At 36.9% G+C, this 27789-nt stretch overlaps 2 protein-coding genes across 6 annotated transcripts in view; both read left to right on the forward strand.

Annotated features, from left to right (window-relative positions):
• The first annotated feature begins 3586 nt into the window (after nucleotides 1-3586).
• clec3a (C-type lectin domain family 3, member A) lies at nucleotides 3587-6989 on the forward strand. Its single transcript, XM_081359609.1, has 3 exons — nucleotides 3587-3716; nucleotides 3831-3917; nucleotides 6502-6989. The coding sequence occupies exons 1-3, from the start codon at nucleotides 3605-3607 to the stop codon at nucleotides 6897-6899; spliced, it is 597 nt and encodes a 198-aa protein (XP_081215735.1). The 5' UTR covers nucleotides 3587-3604; the 3' UTR covers nucleotides 6900-6989.
• A 1505-nt stretch (nucleotides 6990-8494) lies between these two features.
• usp47 (ubiquitin specific peptidase 47) overlaps nucleotides 8495-27789 on the forward strand; it is a 38025-nt gene continuing 18730 nt past the window's right edge. For 2 of the 5 annotated variants that reach the window (XM_081358817.1, XM_081358818.1), the window contains exons 1-8: nucleotides 8621-8811; nucleotides 18710-18769; nucleotides 21038-21232; nucleotides 22841-22954; nucleotides 25396-25549; nucleotides 25639-25735; nucleotides 26961-27106; nucleotides 27223-27428. In XM_081358817.1, the coding sequence (XP_081214943.1) occupies nucleotides 8767-8811; nucleotides 18710-18769; nucleotides 21038-21232; nucleotides 22841-22954; nucleotides 25396-25549; nucleotides 25639-25735; nucleotides 26961-27106; nucleotides 27223-27428 (1017 nt within the window). In that variant the 5' untranslated portion in view covers nucleotides 8621-8766. Of the gene's footprint in view, nucleotides 8812-18709; nucleotides 18770-21037; nucleotides 21233-22840; nucleotides 22955-25395; nucleotides 25550-25638; nucleotides 25736-26960; nucleotides 27107-27222; nucleotides 27429-27789 lie in introns of all 5 variants that reach the window. The other 3 variants (XM_081358820.1, XM_081358821.1, XM_081358819.1) reach the window with 3 other exon arrangements.

Genomic DNA, 27789 nt, shown 5'->3' on the forward strand with positions numbered 1-27789 from the left:
AATGTAGCGTGTGCACAACGCGCATACACTTTGCTTCTCTACTCTACACAGAAGCAGCAGTTGACATTTTTGCAAACCATACATTATTACAAGGAAAAATATTACCACACGAGGGAAATCATTGTGGTGTCCATGAAGATGTGAAAAAATAGGCATAAATCTAGCTTACTTATTTACCCAAATTATTATACGCCTGTTTAACCGAAGCTAATTTGGGTGGGTTTCTCACATCCTCATACAATGTCACTTCTCTGTGTTTTACGGCCCTGACGAGAACGTCGGTCTCCTTGGCTGTGAACCGCTCCCGGTAAATCCGCCGTTATAATAGCAATCCGCCATGGAACAAGCGCGCCTGCTCTTAAAGGGAATGTGAGATGACGCTCTGATTGGTTTATTTCACGTTATGCCCAAACCACACCTATGAATAATGAAGCTACTTCAGACCAACCCATTTTAGATTTGCGTCGGGCGTAAGAGTCATTTATCCCGCCGGTATAATAGCAACAGCGCCCAAGACCCGCCCAAAAAGTTACTTACGTTTCACGCTTGATACTTGCGTTTCAGATCGTTAAAATAGGGCTCATAAGCTGTAACAGGTGTTTATGCCATTAAAATGCTGTTCCGTGCATCAACCAAATAACATTTGACACGGCACATCTGATTTTTTGCAGCAATTAGAAATGTCAGCACTGACTGAAGAGTGACAGACACAAATGTTTCACTGTTTTCTCTCAGTAACCCCAGGTTACTCTCATAAATGGCACTGAGGAAATTAACAAAGACTCACTTTGCTCTTTTCAATTCAAAATATTACAGTTGGTGGCCTTTGCAAGGTTTTGCTATTCAGAAAACTGAAATATGACTATGATAAGAATGTGTTTGACCTTTCCCGTGGATTTTCTAACCGCCACTGTGGTAATGGTAATATTTGCCTGAATAATAAAAATGCTTATCATTGGTTTATCTGAAAAATAGTTATAGTCACAAATATCTTCTGGATTATCTCCCAACAAAGAATGAACATTTAAAAAGCTTTTTTAAAAGCTTTAAAGCTTCAAAAAGGAAACAAAAACGGCAAGTATTACAAAAGTGGTCAGTATGTGCACTATTTCAAGTCTGAAAACTGAAGTTATATGTTTTTTTGTTTTTTTATTTGTTTTTTTTTGTGAGGAATAGATTGAAATTTGATAACACTTTACAGTAAAAACAGCTTCAGAGATTGACACAGAAGAGAAGAAAGTGTTTAATAAAGTTAGGTGTTTTTTTGCGAAAAGTATTCTCGTCACTTCACAACATTAAGGTTGAACCACTGTCGTCACATGAACTATTTTAACAATGTCTTTACTGCCTTTCTGGGCCTTGAAAGTGGTCATAACGTTGGGGGATCAGAAAGCTCTCGGATTTCATCAAAATTATCTTCATTTGTGTTCCGAGGATGAATGAAGATGTTGCGGGTTTGTGACGGCGTGACGGTGAGTAATTAATGACAGAAATTTCCTTTTTGTGTGAACTATCTCTTTAAGAGTTCCAGTCTGGGAAAACTTGGAAGCATCACAGAATTTTGGAAAAGCTTTGGAAATGAATACAATCATAAGTCACGGATTCAAGCAAATTCATGAGTTTAAAGATGTGGGAATTCTGACTGACTGAAAATACTTTACAACCGTCAGATCAGAGCTCAGGAATAACACCAATCTAGGCTTCGAAAAAAGCTCAATTCTGGTGAAATTTTATTTATGTTCTATTTACATAAAAACACGAATTTGGCTGTCAAAATATTATTCTTTTTAAAAAGAGAAGGAGCCTTTAAACGCTCATCAGGGCAGATGTCATGGGTTTCAAAGACACACAGTGAAAGATATTCCCTTTGGGCTGTTTGCTCTCTTTTATTTTTTGCACTCGCCTCTCCACTCCTTTCATCTCACAGCATCACGCTCTAAAATTAGCCGAGAACACAGAGCTCTGAACTGGACTTCCCTGATCAACAGACCCTCTGTCTGCAACTCCAATAACAGCAATGTGAACTTAATTCATATCCTCAAGACGTGAGATTTAAGAAGACAAGTTATGCAATCAATTAATAATTGTGTAATATGTCTTTGTGATTAAAAAATGTAAATTATATATTAAATTTTAGCTAAAAAAAAAGAAAGAATTGTGTTTGATCTAATCAACATTTATGAATAAAAACAAAAACATACATTTTATTTGAAAATTTTCAGATGGAATATGAAAATTGAAAATGTACAACATTGCAAAACAACAAATGACGATGAATGCTATATGTAAACGTAATAATAAAATTTAAATAATATAATAAAAAATAGTTTTTTTTCTGTGTATTATAATCAACTTCACAAATCACTTTGCACATTGCTTTAGAATATACAGGTCAACAGATAATCAACTAAGCAAGGAATTCATTTACAAAGGACTGCAACTAAAATATGATTTCTTAGCTTTTTAAAATATCACCTTTAATGCAGTGTGTAATAAAGCTCTTTGCGAATGTAAAATGTCTGCAAAGTTTTAAAAATCGAAGTGCACTTCCTTCACGAAGTCTCACTTCCTGTAACAAATTTGCATAATGCCAGCCTATAGTTTTAATTGGCTAACCCTAACCCTAACCCCATTTGATGCGAGAAATAAACTGTAGATTTTAAATATTGGCATTTTTTTTTTATTTATGGCGAATCGAAAATGCGCTCAAACGTTTTCGGAAGTGAGAATCTCCAGCGTAGGTTGCTTTATTGTTATGAATATACATTACATAGTGTACAGTTGTAGAGTAATCCCTTGAGCTGAGGGTAGGCTTAGGCGATAAAGCCTGGCTGTTATCGTTAATAATTCTCGTTATGTTTGGGTACTGCAGACGGCGTCTGTGCGGGGGTATTATTGCGTAATACCAGCAAGAACACATCGTCTCAAACTGTCAGCAGCGTTCTGTGTGCTCGTCACCTTGTGAGTTCCTTCTTCCAAGAACAACTAGCAAGAGCATTCTCCCCAAGAACACAAGTCCGTTCTTTGCATTCTTGGTTTTGAGAAACACCCAGATCCAGAGCTAAACTTCAGATATGGCAATAAGCGTTTCATCTCCGACATGCGTTGTAAGCAGTCGACCAATCGCAACAGACAGGGCCCTCTGACCAATCAGAGCAGAGGAAGCTCTCGGAAAGGCGGGGTTTAGAGAGAATCTTCGAACAAACCGTTTTCAGACTCTTTGGGAAATGAAGTGATGCTGCAATGTATATTAAAAGAAAATTAAAGAGCTTTTTGACCTTAGATGCATGTAAACCTATAGGAGCCTTTAAAATAGCATAACTTTAATCCATGACATAACATGCATGGTAGTGAATGAGTTTTCTTGTTGGGTTATGAATGGGAAAACGACCCCCCCAAAGAAAATGTCTGTGTGCTTTCCGAGTAAATATTTTTGAATGGCTGGAAACAGGGGAAGGGTTGTTGTGACTGCACTGAAGGTATTTGAATTCCCTTTTAGGTACACACACAAACACTCAACGTCCAGCCAATAGCGTGAGAGTGTGGAAGGGAGAAAACTGTAAGACTTGTCCATATTTCTCCCAGTGATTTAAACAGCTCGTCCATGACCATGGCTCGATCTGGGCTTCTCCTTCTGGCGATCTGCTTCAGCGTTCTCCACTACGGGCATGGACATCCCTCTCGCAGTAAGAAAGCAGTTCCAGCTCAACAGAGAGGTAACTTCTGTGTCACTACTAGGACATATATGTGTATCCTCATTGTAGAAAACAGTAACTGCAGTCAGCAACTTCATCGACCCTGTGTTCTGTCGTTCTTCTCTTGAGATACAGCTTCAGAAGATGATGACATGAGGACACAGATTGACAAGCTATGGCTGGAAATCAACTCTCTGAAAGAGATGCAGGCACTGCAAACAGGTAAACAGTAAAACACGCATAAGTTCATTTAAAAAGCTCTCCATGCTTATTGTTTCACTCCGCAAGCATCAGCAGTGAGAGATATGACATCCGAAGTTGGTTACACTTTACTTTAGTCCACTTTAGACATTCTACCAAGTAAGGAATAATTGATAATTGAAACAATTCGTTTCGTCGTCATAACCAGAAAGTTGGACCCCATTGACTTCCATAGTAGGAAAAAAAAAATGGGGCCCATCAACTGTTTGGTTACCGACATTATTCAAAATATCTTTCTTTGTGTTCAGCAGAATGAATAAATGTATACAGGTTTGAAACAACTTGAGGGTGAGCAAATGATGACAGAATTTTTATTTTTAAGTGAACTATTCTTTAAAGGAGAACTCCGGTCAATTTTAACATTGCGCTAATTTTTTTGTACATTTGGAGTGCTGTCAATACAGAGAACAACGACAAAAATCGGTGTTGCCTACACCGAGTTATTCTATTTTTAAAATTTGCACCCTGTTGACTTCAATGGGGCAAGTTTTAAACCTGCTATTAGCCTCTTAACATCCTTGATGTGTCATTACAAGTGCACAGAAAATGTGAGCGATTCCTTCAGAGTGATCACGGGTGAATCTGACTGCAGTAGATGTGAAAGATAGGGATAAAAATGATGTTTATTCAGCCAGCGCAAATACCTGTGTTTACATCCTGTTTTCGGTCGAAGTCCATAGTAATCGATTGTCGAGTTCACACGCATTGGTTTAGTACCTATGATCACGCGCGTGAACTCGACAATCGATTACTATGGACTTCGACCGAAAACAGGATGAAAACACAGGTATTTGCGCTGGCTGAATAAACATCATTTTTATCCCTATCTTTCACATCTACTGCAGTCAGATTCACCCGTGATCACTCTGAAGGAATCACTCACATGACCTGTGTACTTGTAATGACACATCAAGGATATTAAAAAGAGGTGCAGGGTGCAAATTTTAAAAAGAGGATAACACGGTATAGACAACACCGATTTTTGTCGTTGTTCTCTGTATTGACAGCACTCCAAATGTACAAAAAAAATAGCTCAATGTTAAAATTGACCGGAGTTCTCATTTAAAGTAGCTATATTATTACTCTTTTTAAAAGTGTACTTAAGGTTTATGACTGTAAATGATGGAGGGAAACTATCCAGTGATGTAAACTCACTGCAGTTTACCTGATGAGGACAGCAACATGTCTCTCAGGGAGAAATCTGGGATAGGGATTCATCCAAGAATATGACAGACCCTTAAAAAAATGTCCCGTGGTAACCCTAGTTCTCACTATAGTCACTACAGTTATTACTGTAAAGTTGGAATGTATTCATATTGTATCTCTTTCGAACAGTGTGCTTTCAGATCATCTTTACATTTCTTTCTTTTGTATATTAAAGACAGCGGTGATGACTATGAAGATACTACAGATTTATAGTTGTAATAATAGTGGTAATAATGTCTATTTTGGTGGAAACTCAGGTTGATCTTTAAATGAAGCTGACTGGACATTTCATAACTTGGTGTAGACAATTCAATTCAAAAGATTAGTGTAAAAAAGTTTTTTTTTTCATCCAGCAAGGATGCATTTAATCAAAAGTGTTAAAAAAGATTATATTTCAAATAAATGCTGTTCTTTTAAACTTTCTATTCACCAAAGAATCCTGAAAAAAAAAAAATGTATCATGGTCTCCACAGAAATATTAAGCTGTTTTCAAGATTGATAATAATAATCAGAAGTGTTCCTTTAGCAACAAACTCAACATGTTAGAATGATTTCTGAAGGATCATGTGACACTAATGATGCTGAAAAACAGAAATTAGAAATTACATTTCAAAATATATTCAAAAATAATATTTTATCATTTTTACTGTGTTTTTGACTGAATAAAGGAAGCCTTCAAGAGACTTCTTTCAAAAACATATTTAAAAATTTTACCAACCCCAAACTTTCGGACGATAGTGTACATATTTATAATAGATTTATTTATTAGATTGGGGCCTAATGTGTTTCCTAATGAATGTTATGAGGACTAAAATGGTGTTTGACAGATATGTATATAATAACTGTCAAAAGAATGAACAATGCAAGTGTTCGCTTTGTCTTTGCCAAGTTTTTTAGTTAGTACCTTTAGCAATCATGATGGGGATAAAGGTGATTTTCTGGTAACACTTTACAATAAGGTCCATTAGTTAACAATACATGAACTAACAATGAGCAAGACATTTGTTACAGTATTAATCTTTGTTAATGTTAGTTAATAAAAATACAGCTGTTCATTGTTAATTCATGTAAGTTCACAGTGTTAACAAATACAACCTTCGATTTTAATAACGTATGAGTAAATATTGAAATTAATATTAACTAAGATTAATAAATGCTAAAGAAGTATAGTTCATTCTTAGTTCATGTTGGTTGTTAACTAATGAGCCTTATTGTAAAGTGTTGCCGATTTTCTAATAATATAATACCAGTAAAAGTGCTTCAGAAATAATGATGCATGTGAAAAACAAACTGAAATCTGCAGTAGTTTACATGAGTGAATGTTTTGTATACTTTTCAGTTTGCCTGCGTGGCGTCAAGGCCCACAGAAAGTGTTACCTGGTTTCTGAGCAGGTCAAGCACTATCACGAGGCCAACGAGGACTGCATCGCTCAGGGAGGAACCCTGGCCATTCCTCGAGACATGAGCGAAAACGACCAACTCAGAGACTACGCCAAGCGCAGCTCGCCCGGATCCAAAGATTTCTGGATCGGCATCACAGACATAGTGAAGGAAGGCCAGTACGTGGACGTGAACAGCCTGCCCGTCTCCTTCTTCCACTGGGACCGGTCCAAGAGAGAGCCCAGCGGGGGGAAGAGAGAGAGCTGTGTTACTCTCTCGCTGGCAGCTCAGGGAAAGTGGCACGACGAGGTCTGTCGCAGCCAGAAGAAATACATCTGTGAATACCTGATTCCATGATGTGCGTCTCACACGCCTCGACGATGGTTGTTAAAGATACAGACGGCCTGTTATTGAAGATGCTCATTAAAAATGAAACAGTCAGTGGTGATATGATGTGCCCTCTTTATTCGCTGTAAATGTGGAGAAACATTTAATGTGGTTGACAGTGATTGCTTTTCAAGGCAGCAAAACAAATATTTTAACATGATTTACGTTGAAAATAATTTACCCACAAGAGAGGGGACATTCCAACAATGCAAAACATAACAAATGTTATAGTTAAAAATGTAAATAATAAAAACAGATTAACATTAGAGAATTGAACTTGTTTAGGAAAATATTGCCCCCAAAAATGTAAATACCAATTTAAGTCTTTAACAGTATTTTCAATATATATATATATATATATATATATATATATATATATATATATATATATATATATATATATATATATATAGGCCTACATACAGAATATACAGATACCAGATATTTTCTATAAGTATATGTATTATATTGAAAATGTCTGGTATTTGTATATTCTATTGAAGTTCAGCTATGAATGTAAAAGATGAAACCTGAAAAAAATAGCTATACATACTTATATATATATATATATATATATATATATATATATATATATATATATATATATATATATATATATATATATATATATGAAGAGTTCAGATGCAAAAGCCTCTAAGTGCCATCTCATATAGCCTATTTAAGTTCAGTAATTTCACTTAAATGACAATTTAATAGGTCATTTTCATTGCCATTTAAGTGAAATTACTGAACTTACATATACGAGCTTGATAAAAATGATCATTCTAGAAGAAAATTTCAGATGGCACTTAGAGGCTTTTGCATCTGAACTCTTCATATATATATATATATATATATATATATATATATATATATATTATGTTTAATATTAACTAAAAACATTAGGCTACTTTTCATTACAGAAAAAATAAATGTTAAATGAAATAAAAATATATATAAAAAACTTTATTTTATTTCAGCTAGTTGCCAAAGCAACATTTCTCATTTTCTTTAGTTTAACTTGAAGTTTGAAAATAATTAAACCTAATAAACTAAAATAAAAACTATAGATATATGTAAGAAAAAATGTTCTCCAGAAAACTCAAGAAATTAGAATTTGATCTCTTTGATCTTCAAGAGAGAAAAGCTTTTTCAAAAATTCATCCGAAAGAGCACAAGAGACAGAGGCAGTTGTCAGAAGAAAGTTGTGAAAGAAGTGTTTACACTTTTTGAAAGTATAGCCTAGATAATATGATAAACTTTTAACAGGCCTGAGATTGCAAAATACAATTTATTAGCACTTAAAGACATACGATTAATATTATTTGTAATAAAATGTTCCAATACTTATTTTATGTGTGTGAATTCTGTCCTCCAAACTAAAATTACAATGTTGGGAAAGAAGAGGGCAAAGGTCAGTCATATAATGAAAGCAGACTTTAATCGAAAGGTTAAAGTGTGGACAAGCTTTGTATTTCATAAACATAAGGCATAGTCTTACATTACATCACAATAATTTAATTTTCCTGACTGCCACTTCACACTTTCAGCTGTAATGTAGTAGAACACAGGCAAACGAAGAGCGTGTTGTCGGAAGTGACGCAGATTGATGTGAAGTCTCGCGAAAGTGCGTGGCGGCCATTTTTCCTCCATTGATTGCTGTTTTTGCTTACAGTCCAAGCAGTAAGAAAGTAACACCGATTAAGCTGGATTACGAGCTATTTAGCCTAAAAGTTGTTTCTTCGATATCGACTTGTTTTGCCTAGCACGCTCAGAATGGAGTCCCGAAGCGACTCGCAGAGCTCCTGTTGACAGCGGACCGCGGCTGGAGGATCAGATGGAAATGGTGCCCAGCGAAGAAAAGCAGCTTGTGCCCAAAGAGGTGAGAGATGATCCATCAAAATACAACAGAGAAATCTGTATAAACCGCACTATGAGCCAGAGATTCGCGTTTCAACGAAGGCAGGGAGAGACAGGGAAGTGCGTGTCAGGATCAGTTCAGCTGCTAGCAGGAGAGTGTTAGCTCAGCTCAGCTAACTATCAGTCAACAAGTCCTTCAACACATTAAATACGTTGTAACTACTTGAGTCCGGTGATTCGTGTGATTGATAGGCCAGATAACATGTTGTCATGTGTGCTGTCCGACTGTTTACTCTTCACAAGTGTCCCGCTGAAGTGAGTTTGAGAGGTGCTAAAGTGTGCGCCATAGTTTATGTTAGCCGCTCAGATTAGACTGGGTGATTTAATCCACATCACTTTATTCATGTACATGACTCAGATTGATTATGTTGACGTTCATTGCTAAAAGACTGTATAACATCAACACCCGTCAATCAGATTTACCTGTCCAATAAAACCGATTCAGATCAAATAACGTTAACGTTATACGGTTTCAAATCGAATCTGCATTGCATTATTTGCGGACATGAGTCAGATCAGATGGGAATCGAGTTTTTTGTATTATTATTATTATCAATGCTTAAAGAGCAAAATAGAGAGTTTATTAGCATTTGCTATGAACTATGGGGTGTTTATTTTTCGTTCTTTATGCTTATTGATCAATAAATCTACTCTTTTTGGTCTCCATGCAGTTAAATACATTATATTATTGAGGTGAAAATCATTCAACCTGTCCAGAATATTCATTCAATCAATCAAGGACGAATTGTATTTATGGAAGGCTCAAAAAGTTATATAGGAACATAATTAATGCCAATACCATGGTACTTATATGCTACTCCATGTTACTTAAAAGAATTAGGGCTGTCAAAAGATTAATCGCGATTAATCGCATCCAAAATAAAAGTTTGTTTAAATAATATATGTGTGTGTACTGTGTATAATTAAATTTGTATATATAAATACACACACACATGCTTATTTAAGAAAAATGTGTAATTTATATATAAAAAAAATATTTATATATAATATAAATTATAGGCTATATATACAGTATATGTATGCAAATATTTCTTAAATATATACATGCATGTGTGTGTATTTATATATACAAAATAATTATACAGAGTACACACACATATATTATGTAAACACAAACTTTTATTTTGGATGCGATTAATCGCGATTAATCTTTTGACAGCCCTAAAAAGAATATAAGAATATGTCCAAAAAACACGATAGTAAAAACTAGTCGTTGAGTGATTTGATGGCCGATGCCGATATCTTGGGGGCCGTTTACATAACTCCATTTTCAACCAAAAATGTAACTTTATATGTGTTTTGGTCGTTAATTTACACTGAAAACGCAAACTTTTCAAAACTGGTTTCAAAGTGTACGGTTTTAAAAATGGTACTGTTATCGTCTCCAAGTAAACTGTGAAAACGGTAACACACCGTTTTCTCTGTACAGAGAAAAATCTTTTCTATATTTAGGACATCGTTTTTGTGTAAACGTACCCTTAGAGAGCAGCCGACATGTATGAAACCACAGTTTTTAATTAAAAATAGTAAATAACACATGCTGATGTTTATTTTACATAATGCTTATTCAATTAGAAATAACTTGAAACTAGAATATTTTTTTTTATACAAAAAAGTCAAATAATTATAAAATTATAATTAGATAGCATCCTTCTGATTCTATAATATGTAAAAAATCAAAAAAGTCCTGGTTTGGCTGAACAGAAAAACGTATCAGCCAATACCGATAATTATAAAATGCCAAATTTGCCAATTATCGGTTGATATATTGGCCAACCCATAATAAAAGCAGTTCTTTTTAGTATGTATTTTTAGTTCCCCTGGTTGCCTCACTAAATAATTGATACAAAAAGACAACAACACTGTCTGATAATATACACACTTTGACAGAATATGATCCTTTATCAGTGTCTTTGTTTTGGCTGTTTACATGGTTGTCATTGTTGGTGATTAAATCCACTGTTTAGAAATCCAGTGCATCAGGGATTCAGACTAAATTTAGAGCAGGAACATGTAACAGCAAAATAGTCATTGGACTTAAGCCTGAAATGAATGAGTCAGTTTGATCCTATTTGATCGTATAAATTTGTCTGCAGGATTAACATGACCTTCACTGGCGCAGCGCCAATTACCACATGAATCTGTCTCTTTTATAGCGGGATGCGACACTCCCACACTTTCTCTGGGTTATGGGTGCTCTGATGACAACACCTGCTGGATATCAATGATTTATCAGCATTAAAAGTTATAGTTATATTTTAATCTTTAGTGTCACTACTAAAGTGCCACTACTAATTTGCCTGATATGCGATTCTGTTGCGTATGAGAAACGGAAACGGTGCTACTCTATGAACCAGCACTGCTTGTTCTCTGATACAAACCTCAAGGTCTCTATATAGCTGATTTAAACTAGTTTAAAGCCAGATGAAACAACATTCTCAACAATACTGATGTGGGAAACAGGAGAAATTGATCCAGTTAGAAAGCTTTTCAATCCACAAATCACCCACATTTACAATGGATTACACTAACTGTAACTATGGTGTTATTGTGGGATATTTAAATCAAATGTTATTATAGGCTATTATTAATATAGACATGTATTATAGGAGTAATGGAATATAATTACAGTATTTTTGTTATTACGCTACAGCAGAATGTTGTGCATTTGTATTTATACTAAATGTGTTTAGGCTTCTGTTTTTCATAACCAAAACCATATAGGCCTAGTTACTTTTTACCACGGTAATGAAGTGCCATGCCGTGTTTATCATGATCTACAAATGTACTATGTAAGACCAATGGTAAATCTGAATAAGGATTGAGTCCTAACTCAGTCAGTAACATGATGGTTTCACAATTTTTACAGATGGTACTGTTTTTGTTAATGGAAAATAAATTTGCATCCCAACTCAAGCTCACGATCAACTCAAGCTGCTGTCAAATGTGCTTTCCAAGGGACAAAACATGTAATATTAATATCATATCAGGTGCTGGTGGCACCGATGCCAATTCCCCGATGTTATTCTTGAGTCTGAAGTGCACAGCAGTTTGTGGCTGCAGTTGCTGAGGCCCGGAAGTGCAGGCCAGTGATGCTGAGCTCTCTTGACTTCATTATCAAATTGACTGGTTTTAATCTGCTCTGGATGGGCTCTCAGTCATCAAGACCGTCCAGTGTCAGCGGGTGTTCCCCTAATGATGCGCTGTAGCCATTATTTCAGATTATACTACAGGGCCGTTAAATGCTTGAATCTGATTGGTTGACAAACGTTCTAAGGTGTGCATTATTTTCAGGGAAACGCACAGCTAAAGTAGTTCCAGGCAGGTCTTGACCGCATTACAGTTCCATATCACTTCGTGTAGTTAACGGTAATAACGGAAAATAGGATACAATTCATAACAAGAAAAAGCATTAAGCCGCATGCGCTTGATCTGCAATTTTCAATGTCTAGCTTCACAATCAATGGAAACATGCAGTTTAATTTGAATAAATAAAGTATATAGTCCTGTCTATATTATAATCAATAGAAAATTAAACTGAATATAGGCTAAATAAATGGATAGTCCTGCAGTATGGATTTTTATTGCAGATAATAATAAATAAATAATTATTTATAGGCCCACTTGTTAAAAGGGCTTTGTTTCATTTATTTTGCTATAGTCTACTGTCATCTGTCAATGAAAAAAAAAAGAAAAAAAGAATGAATGAATTAATTAAAACGAATTAAATTAATAAATAAATAATAATACTGACGCACATGCTTTTCTGTCTCATTATTATAACATCTCTCTCTAATAACTGCATTAATAACTGGGGACACACTTTAAGGCCGGTTATGAATGCAATTTGATACGTATTGAGTGATCATGCCCAAACGCGTGTTCAGCGCGTTCAGTCTGTGTTCAAAGTCGGTTTTTAAAATCTGCTGCGATGAAAACAGTCAGAGAATGTGTCAGCTAGTCGTGTGTCCCCAGCATTAGTCGTGTGTCCCCAGCACTCCGCTTCGCGTCGTGACCGCATTACCACCTCGGGTGTGCATTATTTTTCTAATAATTCAACGGCCTGTCGTCAATTATTCCTTACTTAGCGTTCTTTCTTCAGACTCTCTGCACATACTATCCCACAATTTCCAGCAACTGTTGGCCCAAGGGCATCTACCAGCTTTAGATAAAGGAGGAATGCTTGGCATTCTAGAGAAAAGGAAGTAAAAACATAAAGTTTCACAATAGCTTTTGAAGTGTAGTGTCTTTTTCGGTCAAAATCAGCCAATGCGGAGCCCCTATTATGAAGTGTGTTTGTGGGTTTCAAAGGACCACCTGCTAAAAGTAATTAAGCCGTTTGACAGAAGGCTTTATGCCCAGTAGAGTGAGGATATTTTCATACAAGACCTCACTATAGCTTTTTTTTTATAAGTACATATCCCATAGGTCTGTTTTATTGGAAAGGTTGGTAAGTTTAGTAATGTATTTGAATCTGAATTCATTCATAATTAATAAGGCAACTGAGCATAAGTGATTTTTTTTTTTTTACCATGTTAAGTTAACTATGGAGTCAAATCCATGCCACATATATTTGCAAAACAATAAAGTTTTGAAAAATAAAAAGAAAGTCCATCCGTCCATTTTCCAAACCACTGGTCCCTTATGGCTGCAGCTTAATATGGTATAAATAATTTTTTACTTATTAAATAGTTTAATTAAGGTTTATACATGCTAGTTTCCATGACAGAGTAAAAAAAATACTACTGGAGCCGCCAGTTTGCTAAATTTCAATGGATTATTAAACGACAAGCATAAACTATGTGAAAGCGACAGCCCTTCGGTGTCCAAATTCACTCACTCGTTTCCATAGTATATGTAAGGGTTAATGCCCGACGAGGTGTCCGTTATCAGGTATTAATGGACGACGGCGAGGCGTGAACCGTCCGACGCGCAGCGGACTTCCGTCGAAGTCCATTAATACCTGACAATCGACACCTCGAAGGGCATTAACCCGCTTATACCATGGTCACTTGCCAAATAACACATTTTTAAAACATTAGTTTATATTTTAATTAGTTTTACAATCGAAATCTAAAGTTACAAGTTACAAACAATAACTTGGTTTCCTTGGTTACGCCTGACGGTTTATTTAGGTGTACATTATCACTTTTTAACGGACACCCTGCAGCCAATCAGAATCGAGTATTCACCCAGACCATGGTATAATAGTGGAGTAATGTAGGGAATAGTGAACGAGGGTATAGGGTATATATTCAAACACAGCCCTATAGAGTTAAGTTCCGACCCTGCTCCAAAACACATACCTGTGGTTTCAAATAAGCCTGAAGGACTTGTTTAATTAGGGTTGAAGCGAAACTCTGCAGGGCTGTGGCCCTCCAGGACCCGAGGTTGACACCCTGATGTAGACTAAAAGCAGGCTGGGTGACTTTCTCTTTGTCTTTAAAGTAAAGCATACAAACAATACATAGAATTTCCCTGAATAACAATCAGGCGTTTGCTTTGGGCCTTCGATTCAGGCGTTCTGATAGTGTTCCAAGGGTCTGGGAATGCTAAGCAGGATCTGAGCCCATCCCCCCACACACACACTCTTTCCATCAGCTGGCGTCTGTTTGGCAGGTGTGAATCTTTGTTCAGTCCAGGTATTAATGTCACCCGCATCACACCACAAGCTTATCGTTTTATCACACCCCCACGGGACTAGAACATGAGCACAGTTTCGCTTGCTGAATAAAAGTAGGATTGCATCCAGCCTGGGAACCTACGCCTGGAAATGTTGATCAGCCTGGCCGCTTAATTCCAGCGTCTTGCAGTAGGCATGTTAGGGCTACATGATATTGGAAAAAAAACTGTAATGTTTTGGTTTTCTACGATATATGTTGCGATTTGAAATATGCAATAAACAAATTACAAGCATAGATAAATACAAAAGAACAGAGATACAAATTAAATAAACAGTGCTTTGTTTTTTCAGGCAAGTCTAACAGTATTTAGGTACAGACACTGCATAGATTTCACTGTATAAATAATTAATCTTTGTTAAAGCTACAAAAGTCATTTTCTCTTTGTCTTTTGTTGCTTGATTAACGTTGATGACAGACGGCAGCAGGAATATTAGGCTACTGTCACTTTAAGAGCTAATGCACGGATCCGATATAATGATACGCATCAGTTTTCTTTTTCAGTTATGTTCACTAAACTGATAAGTGACTGTGTTTACTAGGAAACTCGCTGAGATGGGCATTTTGACATCATTTTGCATCAGATGTGTAAACAATATGAGTTGAAACAATTACACTCCGGCACAACCTGCATATTTTTTAAATGCTCAAGACAAATGTCACTACCTGAACCTCACAGCAATTGGCTTGCGCTAGTGTCATGTCCTATCGTCAGCCTGTGAGATTACAGATTCACAATATTGTTGCGTGTGGGGAATTGCAATAGTTTATTTGATCATTAATTTTCCATAGATATACTTGTTTATTTATTTATTTATTCAATTATTTCCTTCGTTTTGTCGTGGGAAATTTGAATCTTTTATCATTTTGCAAGCAAAGATGGAGTTTGCGATGAAGAAAAATATCACGTTGCATAGAAATATTTCACCCAAAAGGCGAGCCCGTGGATATCGCGCATGCAATTTGCAAACTTTGCACGAGAATTATGTTGGTGTAGGATTCTCGTCTCAAACTACAGTCAATTATTCACCGTAAGTGAAAGTAAAAACTGACCAAGCTTTCTGGCACCTGACTCTGCACGGCACATTCATTCTCTCAGACACTTACGAGAACAATTACCTCGATGATAATGGTATATCAACTATCTTAATTTATTGGCTTAAAGGGGTGTTTGATTATGATTTCACTTTTCTAACTTTAGTTAGTGTGTAATGTTGCTGTTTGAGCATAAACAACATCTGCAAAGTTACAACGCTCAAAGTTCAAAGCAAAGGGAGATATTTGCTTTTAAAGAAAATGCTTTTTAAGGACTACAACAAACGGCTGGTAGGGACTACATGACATTCCTCCCGGCATCCTCATTCCTCATGACATCAACAACCCTAAAATTTACATAAACTCCGCCCCCGGGAACACGATTTATAGATTATCATGATAGGGCTGGTCCGAATACCATTTTTTGAGCTTCGAAGCTTCGGTAGTATGAACATCGAATATTCGAAGCTTCGGAGAGAGGGGGCTGAACATATTCTTCTCTCTAATAAAGGCAGGAATCTCTATGTCTGTATGTCCGTTTGCATTTTGATTATTTCGAGAACCGTTCATCCAATCGACTTCACAAGGGAGTGCAGTGTCGCATTTGGTGCAATATAGATGGACACGAGACGCGACACATTCAGAATTAATAAACTTTTAGTAAACTACAGAACAGCGCGAGTGGGAAGCGGCGCGCCTCACGCGAGAACGGACACAGCACTAGTGATATAAAACGCACACACACAGGTCTGTTAAATTAAGCAATACTTTTAAGGTAGTCTAATATTTTTCTCACTAACAAATTACTGACACAGTAAAGGGTAGATTTAAATAAAGAAAAACAAATTTTAAATAAAGAAAAACAAATTTTAAATAAAGAAAAACTAATTTTAAATAAAGAAAAACGAATTTTAAATAAAGAAAAACTAAATTTAAATAAAGAAAAACGAAATTCAAATAAAGAAAAACGAAATTTAAATAAAGAAAAACGAAATTAAGTTAAATTAAAAATGAGATTAATTTAGTTTGATAATAACGGGTAAAAAGGCTAATACATTTTGTTTCTATTATTCTATTTTCCACAATGTCAAAGCAACGTAGCTTAACCCAAAACACAAGCTCAGGCATGCACTTCGGTCCATACACACTCCGCTGTTCTGTGCTCTAGCCAGAGCACTCCTGGCGTCGGTTCTATTTCTAGCATGCACGCGTTTTCCGCGTGGCTCGAGCCGCGCCTGAGACTCGTGTCTCACGCAGGCAGTGTGCAAACTCCAACCTGTTAACATGGGAGCCGAAATAAAAATGGACACGCCACTCAGCTGAGACGCCCACGCCACGCAGCCAGTGTGTCGCCGACCTTATTCAAGTGCGAATGAGAACCGTTGGCGGGGGATCCCGGGTGTGCAAAAAAAAAAAAAAAAAAAAAAACGAATATTCGATTGTCAAATTTTCAAATCGAATACCAACCCACCGAACGAATATTCGAATATTCGGGTCCAGCCCTATATCATGACAGAATATGCTAATCAATGACTAGAAGAGAACTACACATAAGCTACATATATTCATCAACTAAACATTCAGAAATGTCCTGTTGCTTCTACATGTTGTCACTTCTTCTTGAGTCTCTCCATCATTGTCTGAATCCGGTTTGAACATAAAAGCTAAAAGTTTTTGAAATTTCCAGTGAATGTCTGTGTGAGTGCAAGCTGTCAAAGCTCCGCCCCCTGTGCCGGGAGCAGCAGCTCATTTGCATTTAAAGGGACAGACACAAAACAGTGCGTTTTTGCTCACCCTCAAAAAGTGACAATTTTAACATGCTATACAAAAATATCTGTTGGGTATTTTGAGCTAAAACTTCACATACACACTCTGGGGACATCAGAGACTTATTTTACATCTTGTGAAAAGGGCATTATACCACCCCTTTAATATTTCTCTCACAGAAATTTTTTTGAATAATCAATATTTCTTGTAACAATTTTTTTTTAAGTCTGTTTAAAGCTGCTTTTGATTTTCCTGACTGATTATTGTGCTGTGTTCGCACCTAAAGACTGCTATTAGCCCTATATAATTTTAGTAATATTATTATTAATAATTATAATTTTTGTACTTGTATTGTTATTAAATTACATTAAATTTGTTTGTTAATGTGCTATGGAAACAAAACAAAATGCTGATGAACAACAATGCTGTTTTTGCCTAGGCTTAAACAACAACTCTATATGATGCACTCTTGACAATTTGTGAATAACATCTGTTTGTAAAACATTTTCATTTCATTCCTCAATCATACACGCATGTCGGTGATGTCGTTATGAAATTGGGAAAGGCAAATTAATTATAGATCCTAATAATTTGATAATAATACTAGCCTGATAATAATAATTGAATACATTCATGGATAAACGAGCAAATTATCATCTTGATAACGTCAAAGGCATCAGCCATCAGCGATATCTCTGATTATTGTCATTACACGATACTGTCGTCTTTCGGCACAACTCTAGCTGGCGCCTGTGTTTTTCTCTTGATATTTACATAAAGGCAATCTCACTTCCATAGGATAAAAAAAAAAAAAAAAAAACTCAAAACAAAACTTGACAACGCAAGTTTATTTCAAAACCTGTAATATGATGACAAAACACATTTGCACGGAAAATATTTTTGTGATGATATCAGTCAGTATGGGTTAAAAATCGTTTATCAACAAGAAAATATTGAATATATCATAAATATTTATATCATAAATATTTGCATCGTCTATCTGTACTTCAGTGAAAGGCCTTTTCTTCACTGGGATGAAGATCTTGTAGGCCTGAGCACCTTGTCATAATGAATGCCCGCTCGAGAACAGGCCAACCTGTTTCATGTCAGCACCTAACGATATTATCCCTGATAAAAATACCCTCTAATCTGATAATGCCCCTGCTTGTGTTGACATCTGTGTGTCTTTTACAGTGGCATCTTCACATTTTCTCCTCTAGATCTCCATTGTTCCCCTGTGTTTTGACCTTTAACCGATATCAGACATCAGTGCCGCTCGTGTCGTGACGCTCGGCCTTGCGCCCGAGGCTGGCTTGGCATCTCTTGAACACTGTGTTGTTGTTGTTCTGTCATCAGGGTATTTTTTGGAGTTGCAGGCAGAGTATTTTTGAGGAGATGCAGAAGAGGTTCTCACAGGTAGTTGTGTGTGTGTTGCATGTGTGTGTGTGTGTTTACAGCATGGTGATTCATTTGACACTAACCCTCAAATGAAGACGTCAGGGAAAAAATCAGCTGGTTTGAGGGGAAGCTGAGGGCAATACACTGTTCCAGGCAGATGGGACATTGAGCTTGTATTGTGAATAACAAAATGAAAGAAATACCAATAAAGATTAAGCTGGTACTTTTTGTTTAATGCAAAATTGAGATATTATTTTCTTTTGATTTTGGAGTGAAATATTCCCAGGAGATTTTGTTGATAGCCTCCATGAGATTCACCCAGATGATAATAATAATATGATCACGGTGTGTTTTTTTTTTTGCAGGCAGCTGGGAATTTGAGTATGTAGTGTGAAAAATGTAATTGTCTTTTAAGTGATTAAAGTCAACATGAAACAACATTCCAATTAGGGCTGGGTTGAAAATTATGATTTCTTGATTTTAATCAATTCTTAAATCCTAAGAATCTATCTTTTAGTTTATGCTTTTTTCAGTTGCGTAAACAAAACCTCACTAAACTATTTGTAGCGAGCCTCCTATCCAATAAAGATAAATAAGCTAAGTATTAGCTTTCAAATTTTGACAATTTTATTACAAAATTGAAACAATAAATGCCATTTTGGCGCTCTTTTAATGTGGTGTGACAGTTTGCTGTTGCCGCTTCAGTTCAGGCGGCGCGCGAGAGAACCAATCATCTCTTCCTCTTTACTAGCATGAAATAAGCATGAAATAAACATGAATGAACATCAGAAGGTATATTAAAAGATACAGTACAATTTAACGAAATTCGTTTTGCCAAATGTAATCGCTAAATCAGTGTCAGCTGTGGAAAGACGTCAGTAATACAGATTGTAAACGATGTCATGTTACATTTAGCCTACCTCAGAAAAGCCATTCAGTGTCCATCAGCTAGAAAAATTTACCCTAGAGAGGAGCTTTTTGATAAATACATGCACTATATTACATATTCATTATATTTTTACTTAACATATTCTACAGTATTTCATGTGTTTGAATAAATCCGTCATCAGTTTTTATGACAATATCCAGCCAGAATTCCTAATTTCCTTTTCTGACTGAAAGGACTTTTCCCTTTATGCAGCCTCTACAAATTCAGCATTTTTCTAGGTATAAAAGTCTATAAAATATTGAAAGCGAATAAATAGAAATACAAAATATGTAACAAGTTATTATAGGCTATACTATATTTTTTTTTTTAGAAAAACATGTATATTCAATGTTTGCTTTGGGAAGCCATTGATTATGATTAATAAAGTTATAGATATGGATATTTTTCTCACAAAAACGTATAACTTCGCTTCAGAAGCCATTTATTAACCCCCTGGAGCAGTATGGATCACTTTTATGATGGATGGATGCATTTTTTGGAGTTTACAAAACTCAGGCTCTACTCACTCCCATTATAAAGCTTTGAAGAGCCAGGATATTTTTTAATATAACTCAGATTGTGTTTGGCTGAAAGAAGAAAGTCATATACACCTAGGATGGCTTGAGGGTGAATGCGTTATGGGATAATTTTTGGGGGTAAACTAGCCCTTTAATGTAAACTAAAGCAACTTTAAAATAATCTTCTGAAGTTATTCTCTCTGCTCATCATATCAATAATGTACGAAGGAATGTTTTGCTTGCGTCGTGCTTGGAATCCTCAGTCAGCGCTTTTGGTAACATGATCAGTTCTTTAGCAGACGCTATGAAAAGGCCATGGCTCTGCTTTGTAAACAACACCTGCAATTAACCAACCAGCACCAGTCAGAGTCAACATTATGGCCTTGACGTCATGCTGTGACCCCAAACACAGTACACTTAAGCCATAACTTCACTGTTCTGAGCCGTTTCTACACTAACATTTAACCCACTGGTGTCAATAAGATTAATAATATGAATGTCTAATCTAAATATTTATTGCTGAGGTTTGCTACAGGCATGATCAGGCTTTAGTCTTGTTTAACCTTGTTTGTTTCATGGTGGATTGCTGTATTAATTTCTAATCTAAGTAGGTTTGTATTATGAGTTCAGTGTTGAAATATACAGCATACTTCTGCTTGCTTACGCACTCCCTGGCTAAACACATGAAAACGTGCATTACGTAACTATGATTGGTCAGTTATTGCCTGGTCCAAGAAAACTATTGCACTTTTGCTCATCTAGTGCATTTCCCCAGCATGTTTGATGGACGTTCTCAGCACTTGAGTAAACTTAACACTCACCATATGTGTGCATTCACAGATTGAAAGTGCAGCGGAGGAGCCGAGAGTGCTGTGTATTGTGCAGGACATCACCAATGCCAAGACCGTCAATGAGAGGCTGACGCTCAACCTGCCCGCCTCCACCACCGTCAACAAATTCTACGAGGATGTGGCTCACAAGGCTGGATATGTGAACGGCACTTTCTGCCTGGCGTGGCCCAACACTGGGGATGGGGTGAGAGTCTTCCCCAACAAAACACACAAAAGTCTTACCAAAACATGGACTGTTTCTCCCTAAAATAAAAGAAAAAAATGCGAAATTATGCATACTGCATTAAGGAAATGGCTGGGTTTTTTTTTTAGCATTATGTAATGCTTTTATAATTAATACAGTAAATGATGCAGCCATAATATGTGAGTGTAGTACATATTTACATATGCTTAGTATTTATATACGCTACTGGTCAAAAGTTTGGGGTCAGTAAGATTATTTTTTATGTTTTTGAAAGAAATGTAATTTATTCCTGTGATCAAAGCTAAATTTTCAGCATTATTACTTCAGTGTCACATGATCCTTCAGAAATCATTCTAATTTGCTGATTTTGACACACACACACACACACACACTCACACACACTGGTCAAAAGTGATATCCAGAGGGGATAATTGTTTTTAATGATGCTACAACTTCGATCACAATATGAGGAAAATATTTTTATATTTATTTTAAATATCAGGAAAGGACAAAACACTAAACTTGGTGAAGGTATTTATCTGACAAAATTATTATAAGGAAAACAAACTTTTGCTACATGCATAAAAAAAGGCTCACACATTGCCTGCAACATAATCAGTTATTAATATTTAGTTGGGTCTGTAATTTATGCACGTTTTCATAATTTCTTTGGAAATTCTTCTTTCCAAAAAATATCTCTGCACAATATGACAGGATTCATTGCGGTATCACAAGTAATTTTGAATATTATTTGAATAAAGGCTGAAGATTTCCTAGGCCACACATCACTTCACCCGTGTTGTAGCACGTTGTTATGGGAAGAGCCTTCATGACTAGCACAGTCAAGTTCACTTGTGCATTCGCAGCCTTTTGTGCGATTGTCAGTTGTACTTACACTGGTTCAAACTAGGCTACTCCGCTATACATATTTGATTTATGTTGAAGTGCTTAGACATGCACTTCACATAAGTGAGATTTAGATTGATCTGCCAATATATCGGTTATCAGTGCCATGTTTTCCCACACTGCTGAAGTGAATGTGATCTGATTAGATGGAGCGGTGTTATGACATGTACTCTGCTCTATTCTCCATCTAACTGTGTGTTAATCCCAGCGCTGACCCAGCACAGAGCCTGTAGTTGCAGGTAACTCTCTGAGTAGGTCACTGGATTAGGCAAGGCAAGACAAGTTTATTTATATAGCACATTTCATACACTGGTAATTCAAAGTGCTTTACATAGAAGTAATTCAAATAATCAAAAGAAATAAGAACAGTTTAGAATAAAAAGCAAATAAAATACAGTGCAAACACTCTTGTTTGTACCGTCACCCACTCCAGTCCAACATTAGTACGTCCAGACCTGTGGGTAAATTGCTAGTACGTCATGTCCCTCAGGCAGCACAGCTTTTTTTTCCATACTAACCGAATCCTCGGACGAGATGTGGGCTATCTGCAGTATGTCAGCTTGATTATTTTCTCTTTTACAGCATTTTGCAGTATTTCTGCAGTCTTAAGACTTTCTAAGACTGTTCCAGACAGCATCTGCCCCGCATTCGTTGTTCTGCTCTCTCACTCTTGTCCACTTTTATCTCTTTTTTTTCCCCAAGGCTCCTCTGGACCAGGCCGGTGAGATGTCCCTGGTGTTGTCCGGTTTTGAGGCTGGGAAGAAGAATTTCCTGCAGCTCACAGACAAGGACGGAGAGCAGCCTCAGATCGCTTCAGTGAGTCACGATATGAGCTGTTTAAATACGTCATACGTTTAAATACGTACCACTATCTGTCAACGCAATGACTGTCTGTCGTCTGCTCTGACTATCGTTTATCCACTGTACGTTTCAACCAGGGCTTGACATTAACACCCGCCAACCCGCCAAATGCGGGTGGATTTTGCTCGTGGCGGGTAACACAGTCACTCCAACTAGCCACTTTGGCAGGTTGAATAATTGTAGTCTTTTCAAAAGGCATCTGAAATAAGTGTGACACTACGACACTACAACTCCAATAGGGCTGTCAACGAATATTCTAAATTCGAATATATATTCGAATAGTTTAAAAAAAAACAGAATTTCGAAGGTGAAAATTAATATTCGAATGTGGAAAAACGCCCGCGGTAGCAGAGGCGCGGCTGTCTGCTTTGCGAGTGGGCGCGCTGCCTGAGGGGTCAATTTATTTAACGTTAAACAGAAACATTACTGAAGTGTAGGCTACTGTACTGACTGAATAGATATTGCATGAATAAGGTAGGTTAGATACAGCAGTTTCATGCACTGCAGGCTTCCACTGGTTTGATTATTTACCGTTTCATGTCAAGGAAAAGTTCCATGTTTACCACAGCACAGCTCGCTCGGAGCGTTCAATGTCGGTTCTATATACTGTAAAACTTCAATTAATGTTAATAATATTTGTTTCAATCACTGAATGAAGCCTGCTATATAAGAGTCGCGACCTTAAATTGCTTGCACAAAACTCTTGATCAGCACTCAACATTTGCTTATTGTTGTTGTTCATTTAAACTGTTATGCACAGAGCGCGTGTCGCCTCATTCGCGCCGCAAGACCTCCAGACGCGCGTAAACGCGTCTTTACACTCGCGCCAGACGCTCTATTTGTTGATTTACTTGTTTTCGTGTAGGTAATACGTTGTCAAATATGTTTTAATAAACTACCTATACAAGTAGTTATGTCTCTTTGTATTAATTTGTCCTGTTATTGACGTAATGCGCGTCATTGACAAAATGCGCAACCAGATGTTCGAATAGATCGAATATAAGCTAAGTGGGTTTTTTTTAGAGGGAATATTCGAAGGTCATTTTTGGGCAATTTTGACAGCCCTAATGAGTATTGTCGCTAGTGACCGACAACAAAGAATCGAAGAGACAGCTAGCTGCCCTGCTGGAGTTATGTCGTATGCCGGTGGAGCAATGTGGCGACATATAATACATAATACATGGTTTCATTTTAAAAAAGGAGCTTTACACACAACCTTATCAGAGCTAATGATAATGACCTGTATTGTTATATATTTATGTAGTCTTGATTTGGGTGTGTACAGTGGTTTTACATTTTAAAGGGTTGTAAATCTAGTTCAAGTAAATTTTAGCACGCCATAGTCAACTTTTATCAGGTAATTTCACAACAACAAAAATGTGGCTAGTAAAAATGCTGTGTGGCTAGTAACTTTGGAAAACCACTAGCCACATTGGCTAGTGAGCAAAAAAGTTAATGTCAAGCCCTGGTTTCAACTATCGCTTTATCGTTTGGTCATTTGGTCGTTTTATCGTTCATTCAAACATTCTATCTATCGTTCGTTCGCTCTGTCTATTTTCCTATTGTTAATATAATCTATCATTCTTTCATTCTTTAGCTACCGGTCAGTTTATCTATCATTCATTCCTTTATTCTAGCTAGTTTTTTTACAATTTTTATCTATTATTTGTTGTATATCATTTGTTTTATTTATTGTTTGTTGTCTGTCTATTTTTCGTTCATTCGTTTGCACACTCGCTCTATTTACTGATTGTTCATTCTATCTTTCGTTTTTTTCATTCGTTTTACCTGTCGTTTGTTTTAGCTATCATTAATTTGATCTATCGTTCCATTCCTTCATTCTATCTAGTTAAAAAAAAATGTTTTATCTATTGTTTGTTGTCTATCTTTTGTTTTATTAGTTTTTTTGCCTATCGTTCGTTTTATCCGTCTATCCATCCGTTGTTTTATCCATCGTTTGCTTTATCTATCGTTTGTTATATCTATTGTTCGTTTTATCTATCGTTTGTTCTAACTATCGTTCATTCTATCGAGCAATCTGTTCTTTTGTTTTTCTATTATCTTTTTTTTTTTATATTTAACGAAAGTGCAAAGATTGCATCAAGCGGAGAAAAAAAATGTTCTCTCACATTCATAATAACCCTGGCCTTGCACTTGGTTTCACATCTTTCCATTCCCACTTTTTGTTGTGAAACCCAGTTTAGGTTGATCTTGCAGGTTCCTACCCTCCTTTATTTTCAGTAGTAATAAAGAATACCACATAATACGGATGCAACATCATAAGAAAAATAAATTTAAAAAGAACGAGTGTTAATTTGATAACCTTGTGGCATGAGATCTTAATCCTGTATAGTGAGCATTGCATATTTAGCATTATTCTTGTGTGACTCTTACAGGATGAATCTGGCACAGCGGACAGCAGTGGTCTTGATGACAGTTCTCAGGACCGCTTCATTGGACCTTTACCGCGGGACGGTACTGTGGGCTGCAGCAGTGACTACAGCAGCCCCAGTTACTCGTACTCCTCCATACTCAACAAGTCAGAGACAGGTAGCACTGCTTTAACATGCATTGTTGTGAAGGGCATGATGGCCACAACTTTGCCACACAGATTCATTTGTCTTGTGTCTGCTTTAAAGGTTATGTTGGTTTGGTCAACCAAGCGATGACCTGCTACCTGAACAGCCTCCTGCAGACCCTGTTCATGACCCCTGAGTTCAGGAATGCACTCTACAAGTAAGTAGTCTGTGTTTAGAGGGATAACTAGTTCATATGAACTAGATTTAAAGGAATAGTTCACCCATAAATGAAAATTCTGTCATTAATTACTCATCATGTCATTCCAAACCCATAAGACTTTCGTTCATCTTCAAAACACAAATTAAGATATTTTAGATGAAATCTGAGAGTTTTCTGTCCCTCCATTGACAGCTATGCAACTTCCACTTTGACACTTCAAAACGTTCATAAAGAGATCGTAAAACTAATCCATATGAATTGAACGGTTTAGTCCAAATTTTTTGAAGAGACTCGATCGCTTTATATGATTGAATATAAAGATTAAATTTAGGCTTTTATGATTTTTTTTTAGGCTGTATGAATTCAACATACTGGCCGTTTCTCAATATGCGTTCTTCTCTGTACTTGTGTTCTTGTGGACTTGTGAAACGTCATCAGTCGCTGCCCAAGTACTGTCCCAATACACAAGTTTGCATTTTGACAAGAACGGTTCAAAATCCCGGAAGTGTTCTTGACGCGCCCATTTTACCGAGGATGCATAGGTTGGTAACTTGTGTGAACTTGACGGCAGAAATATCCCAGCATTCATTTCGGCATTCGAGGAAAGAGAGGCACAGCAAGTCGTTTTTCTACAATTTCGTACGCTATTTCATCACTAAATTCACTTCTGAGAACATTTGATGCGAGAAATCAACTGTGTAGATTTCAAATATTGCCATTTTTACGAAAATTTATGGCGAATCGAAAATGTGCTCAAACGTTTTCGGAAGTGAGAATCTCCATAAGCGTTGCTTTATTGTTATGACTATACATTACATTGTAGTGTACAGTTGTAGAGTAATCCCTTGAGCTGAGGGTAGGCTTGGGCGATAAAACCTGGCTGTTATCAATAATTCTCGTTATGTTTGGGTACTGCAGACGGCGTCTATGCGGGGGTATTATTGCGCAATACCAGCAAGAACACATCGTCTCAAACTGTCTGTGTGCTCGTCACCTTGTGAGTCCATTCTTCCAAGAACAACTAGCAAGAGCGTTCTCCCCAAGAACACAAGTCGGTTCTTTGCATTCTTGGTTTTGAGAAACACCCACTGTCTCTAATGCCATTTTTGGCACTATTAATAGCTTGTAGCTTTTTTATTTTTTATAAACATTCGATTCTGCCTCCATATTTTGCATTTTACAACTATTACCTCTAACACTATTTTGAATGTTTCTGCACCAGTTGGGAGTTTGAGGAGTCCGAGGAGGATCCAGTCACCAGTATCCCGTACCAGCTCCAGAGGCTGTTCGTTCTCCTGCAGACGAGTAAGAAGCGCGCCATCGAGACCACAGACGTGACCCGCAGCTTTGGCTGGGACAGCAGTGAGGGTACGAGGAGTCACTTAACGTCTCTTTGAGAAACTTTACCCACATTAGAACTGCTGTTATCAGATAGCAGGAGGAGTCTTGATTACTCGTAACTCTTTACCGTGTGTGTTTTGCAGCCTGGCAGCAGCACGACGTCCAGGAGCTTTGCAGAGTCATGTTTGATGCACTAGAGCAGAAGTGGAAACAGACCGAGCAGGTATGCGATGCAAGCCCCGCCCCCTCATCTCTTGATGCTAATCCACAACCAATGAGATCCCTACATCAGGGTCAGGACAAAAGACCCAATGTTCGTTCGAATGTCCGAATGTCCTCAACGTTTGAGGTGGGTTGGGTCATGGCATGCACTAAACAAAGGTTTGCATGTTTCTACACTCAGCTGATTGTTCTCTTTTAAGCTGTGCTGTAAGACTTTGTGAAGTCTGTAAGACTTCAAAATCTGTTTTTGTGTCAGTAAGTTGGCAACTGATTGTTCAGAAAAAAACACGTCTCAACCACTTGTTTGAGATTTCTCTGAATTTATAATGGGGTCCAAAAGTGACACACCGACCCGACATCATAAAGCTAGCGGAGACTGTGTTGTTGTCTCGCATTGCCTGCGTCTCGAACAAAAAGCTGTGTTTGAACACACCACAAAGACTACAGTCAATGGCCAACTGAGTCTGTGTTAGAAGAAATGACTCTCC

Source organism: Scardinius erythrophthalmus (genome assembly GCF_964197995.2).
Source record: "Scardinius erythrophthalmus genome assembly, chromosome: 2".
Taxonomy (NCBI): Eukaryota; Metazoa; Chordata; class Actinopteri; order Cypriniformes; family Leuciscidae; genus Scardinius; species Scardinius erythrophthalmus.

Bases quoted from the DNA above. Each gene is read 5' to 3' on its own strand.
- clec3a (XM_081359609.1), top strand. From the start codon at position 3,605: ATGACCATGGCTCGATCTGGGCTTCTCCTTCTGGCGATCTGCTTCAGC. The intron at 3,717-3,830 runs GTAACTTCTGTG...CTTGAGATACAG, and splicing joins AGTTCCAGCTCAACAGAGAG to CTTCAGAAGATGATGACATG. The intron at 3,918-6,501 runs GTAAACAGTAAA...TATACTTTTCAG, and splicing joins GATGCAGGCACTGCAAACAG to TTTGCCTGCGTGGCGTCAAG.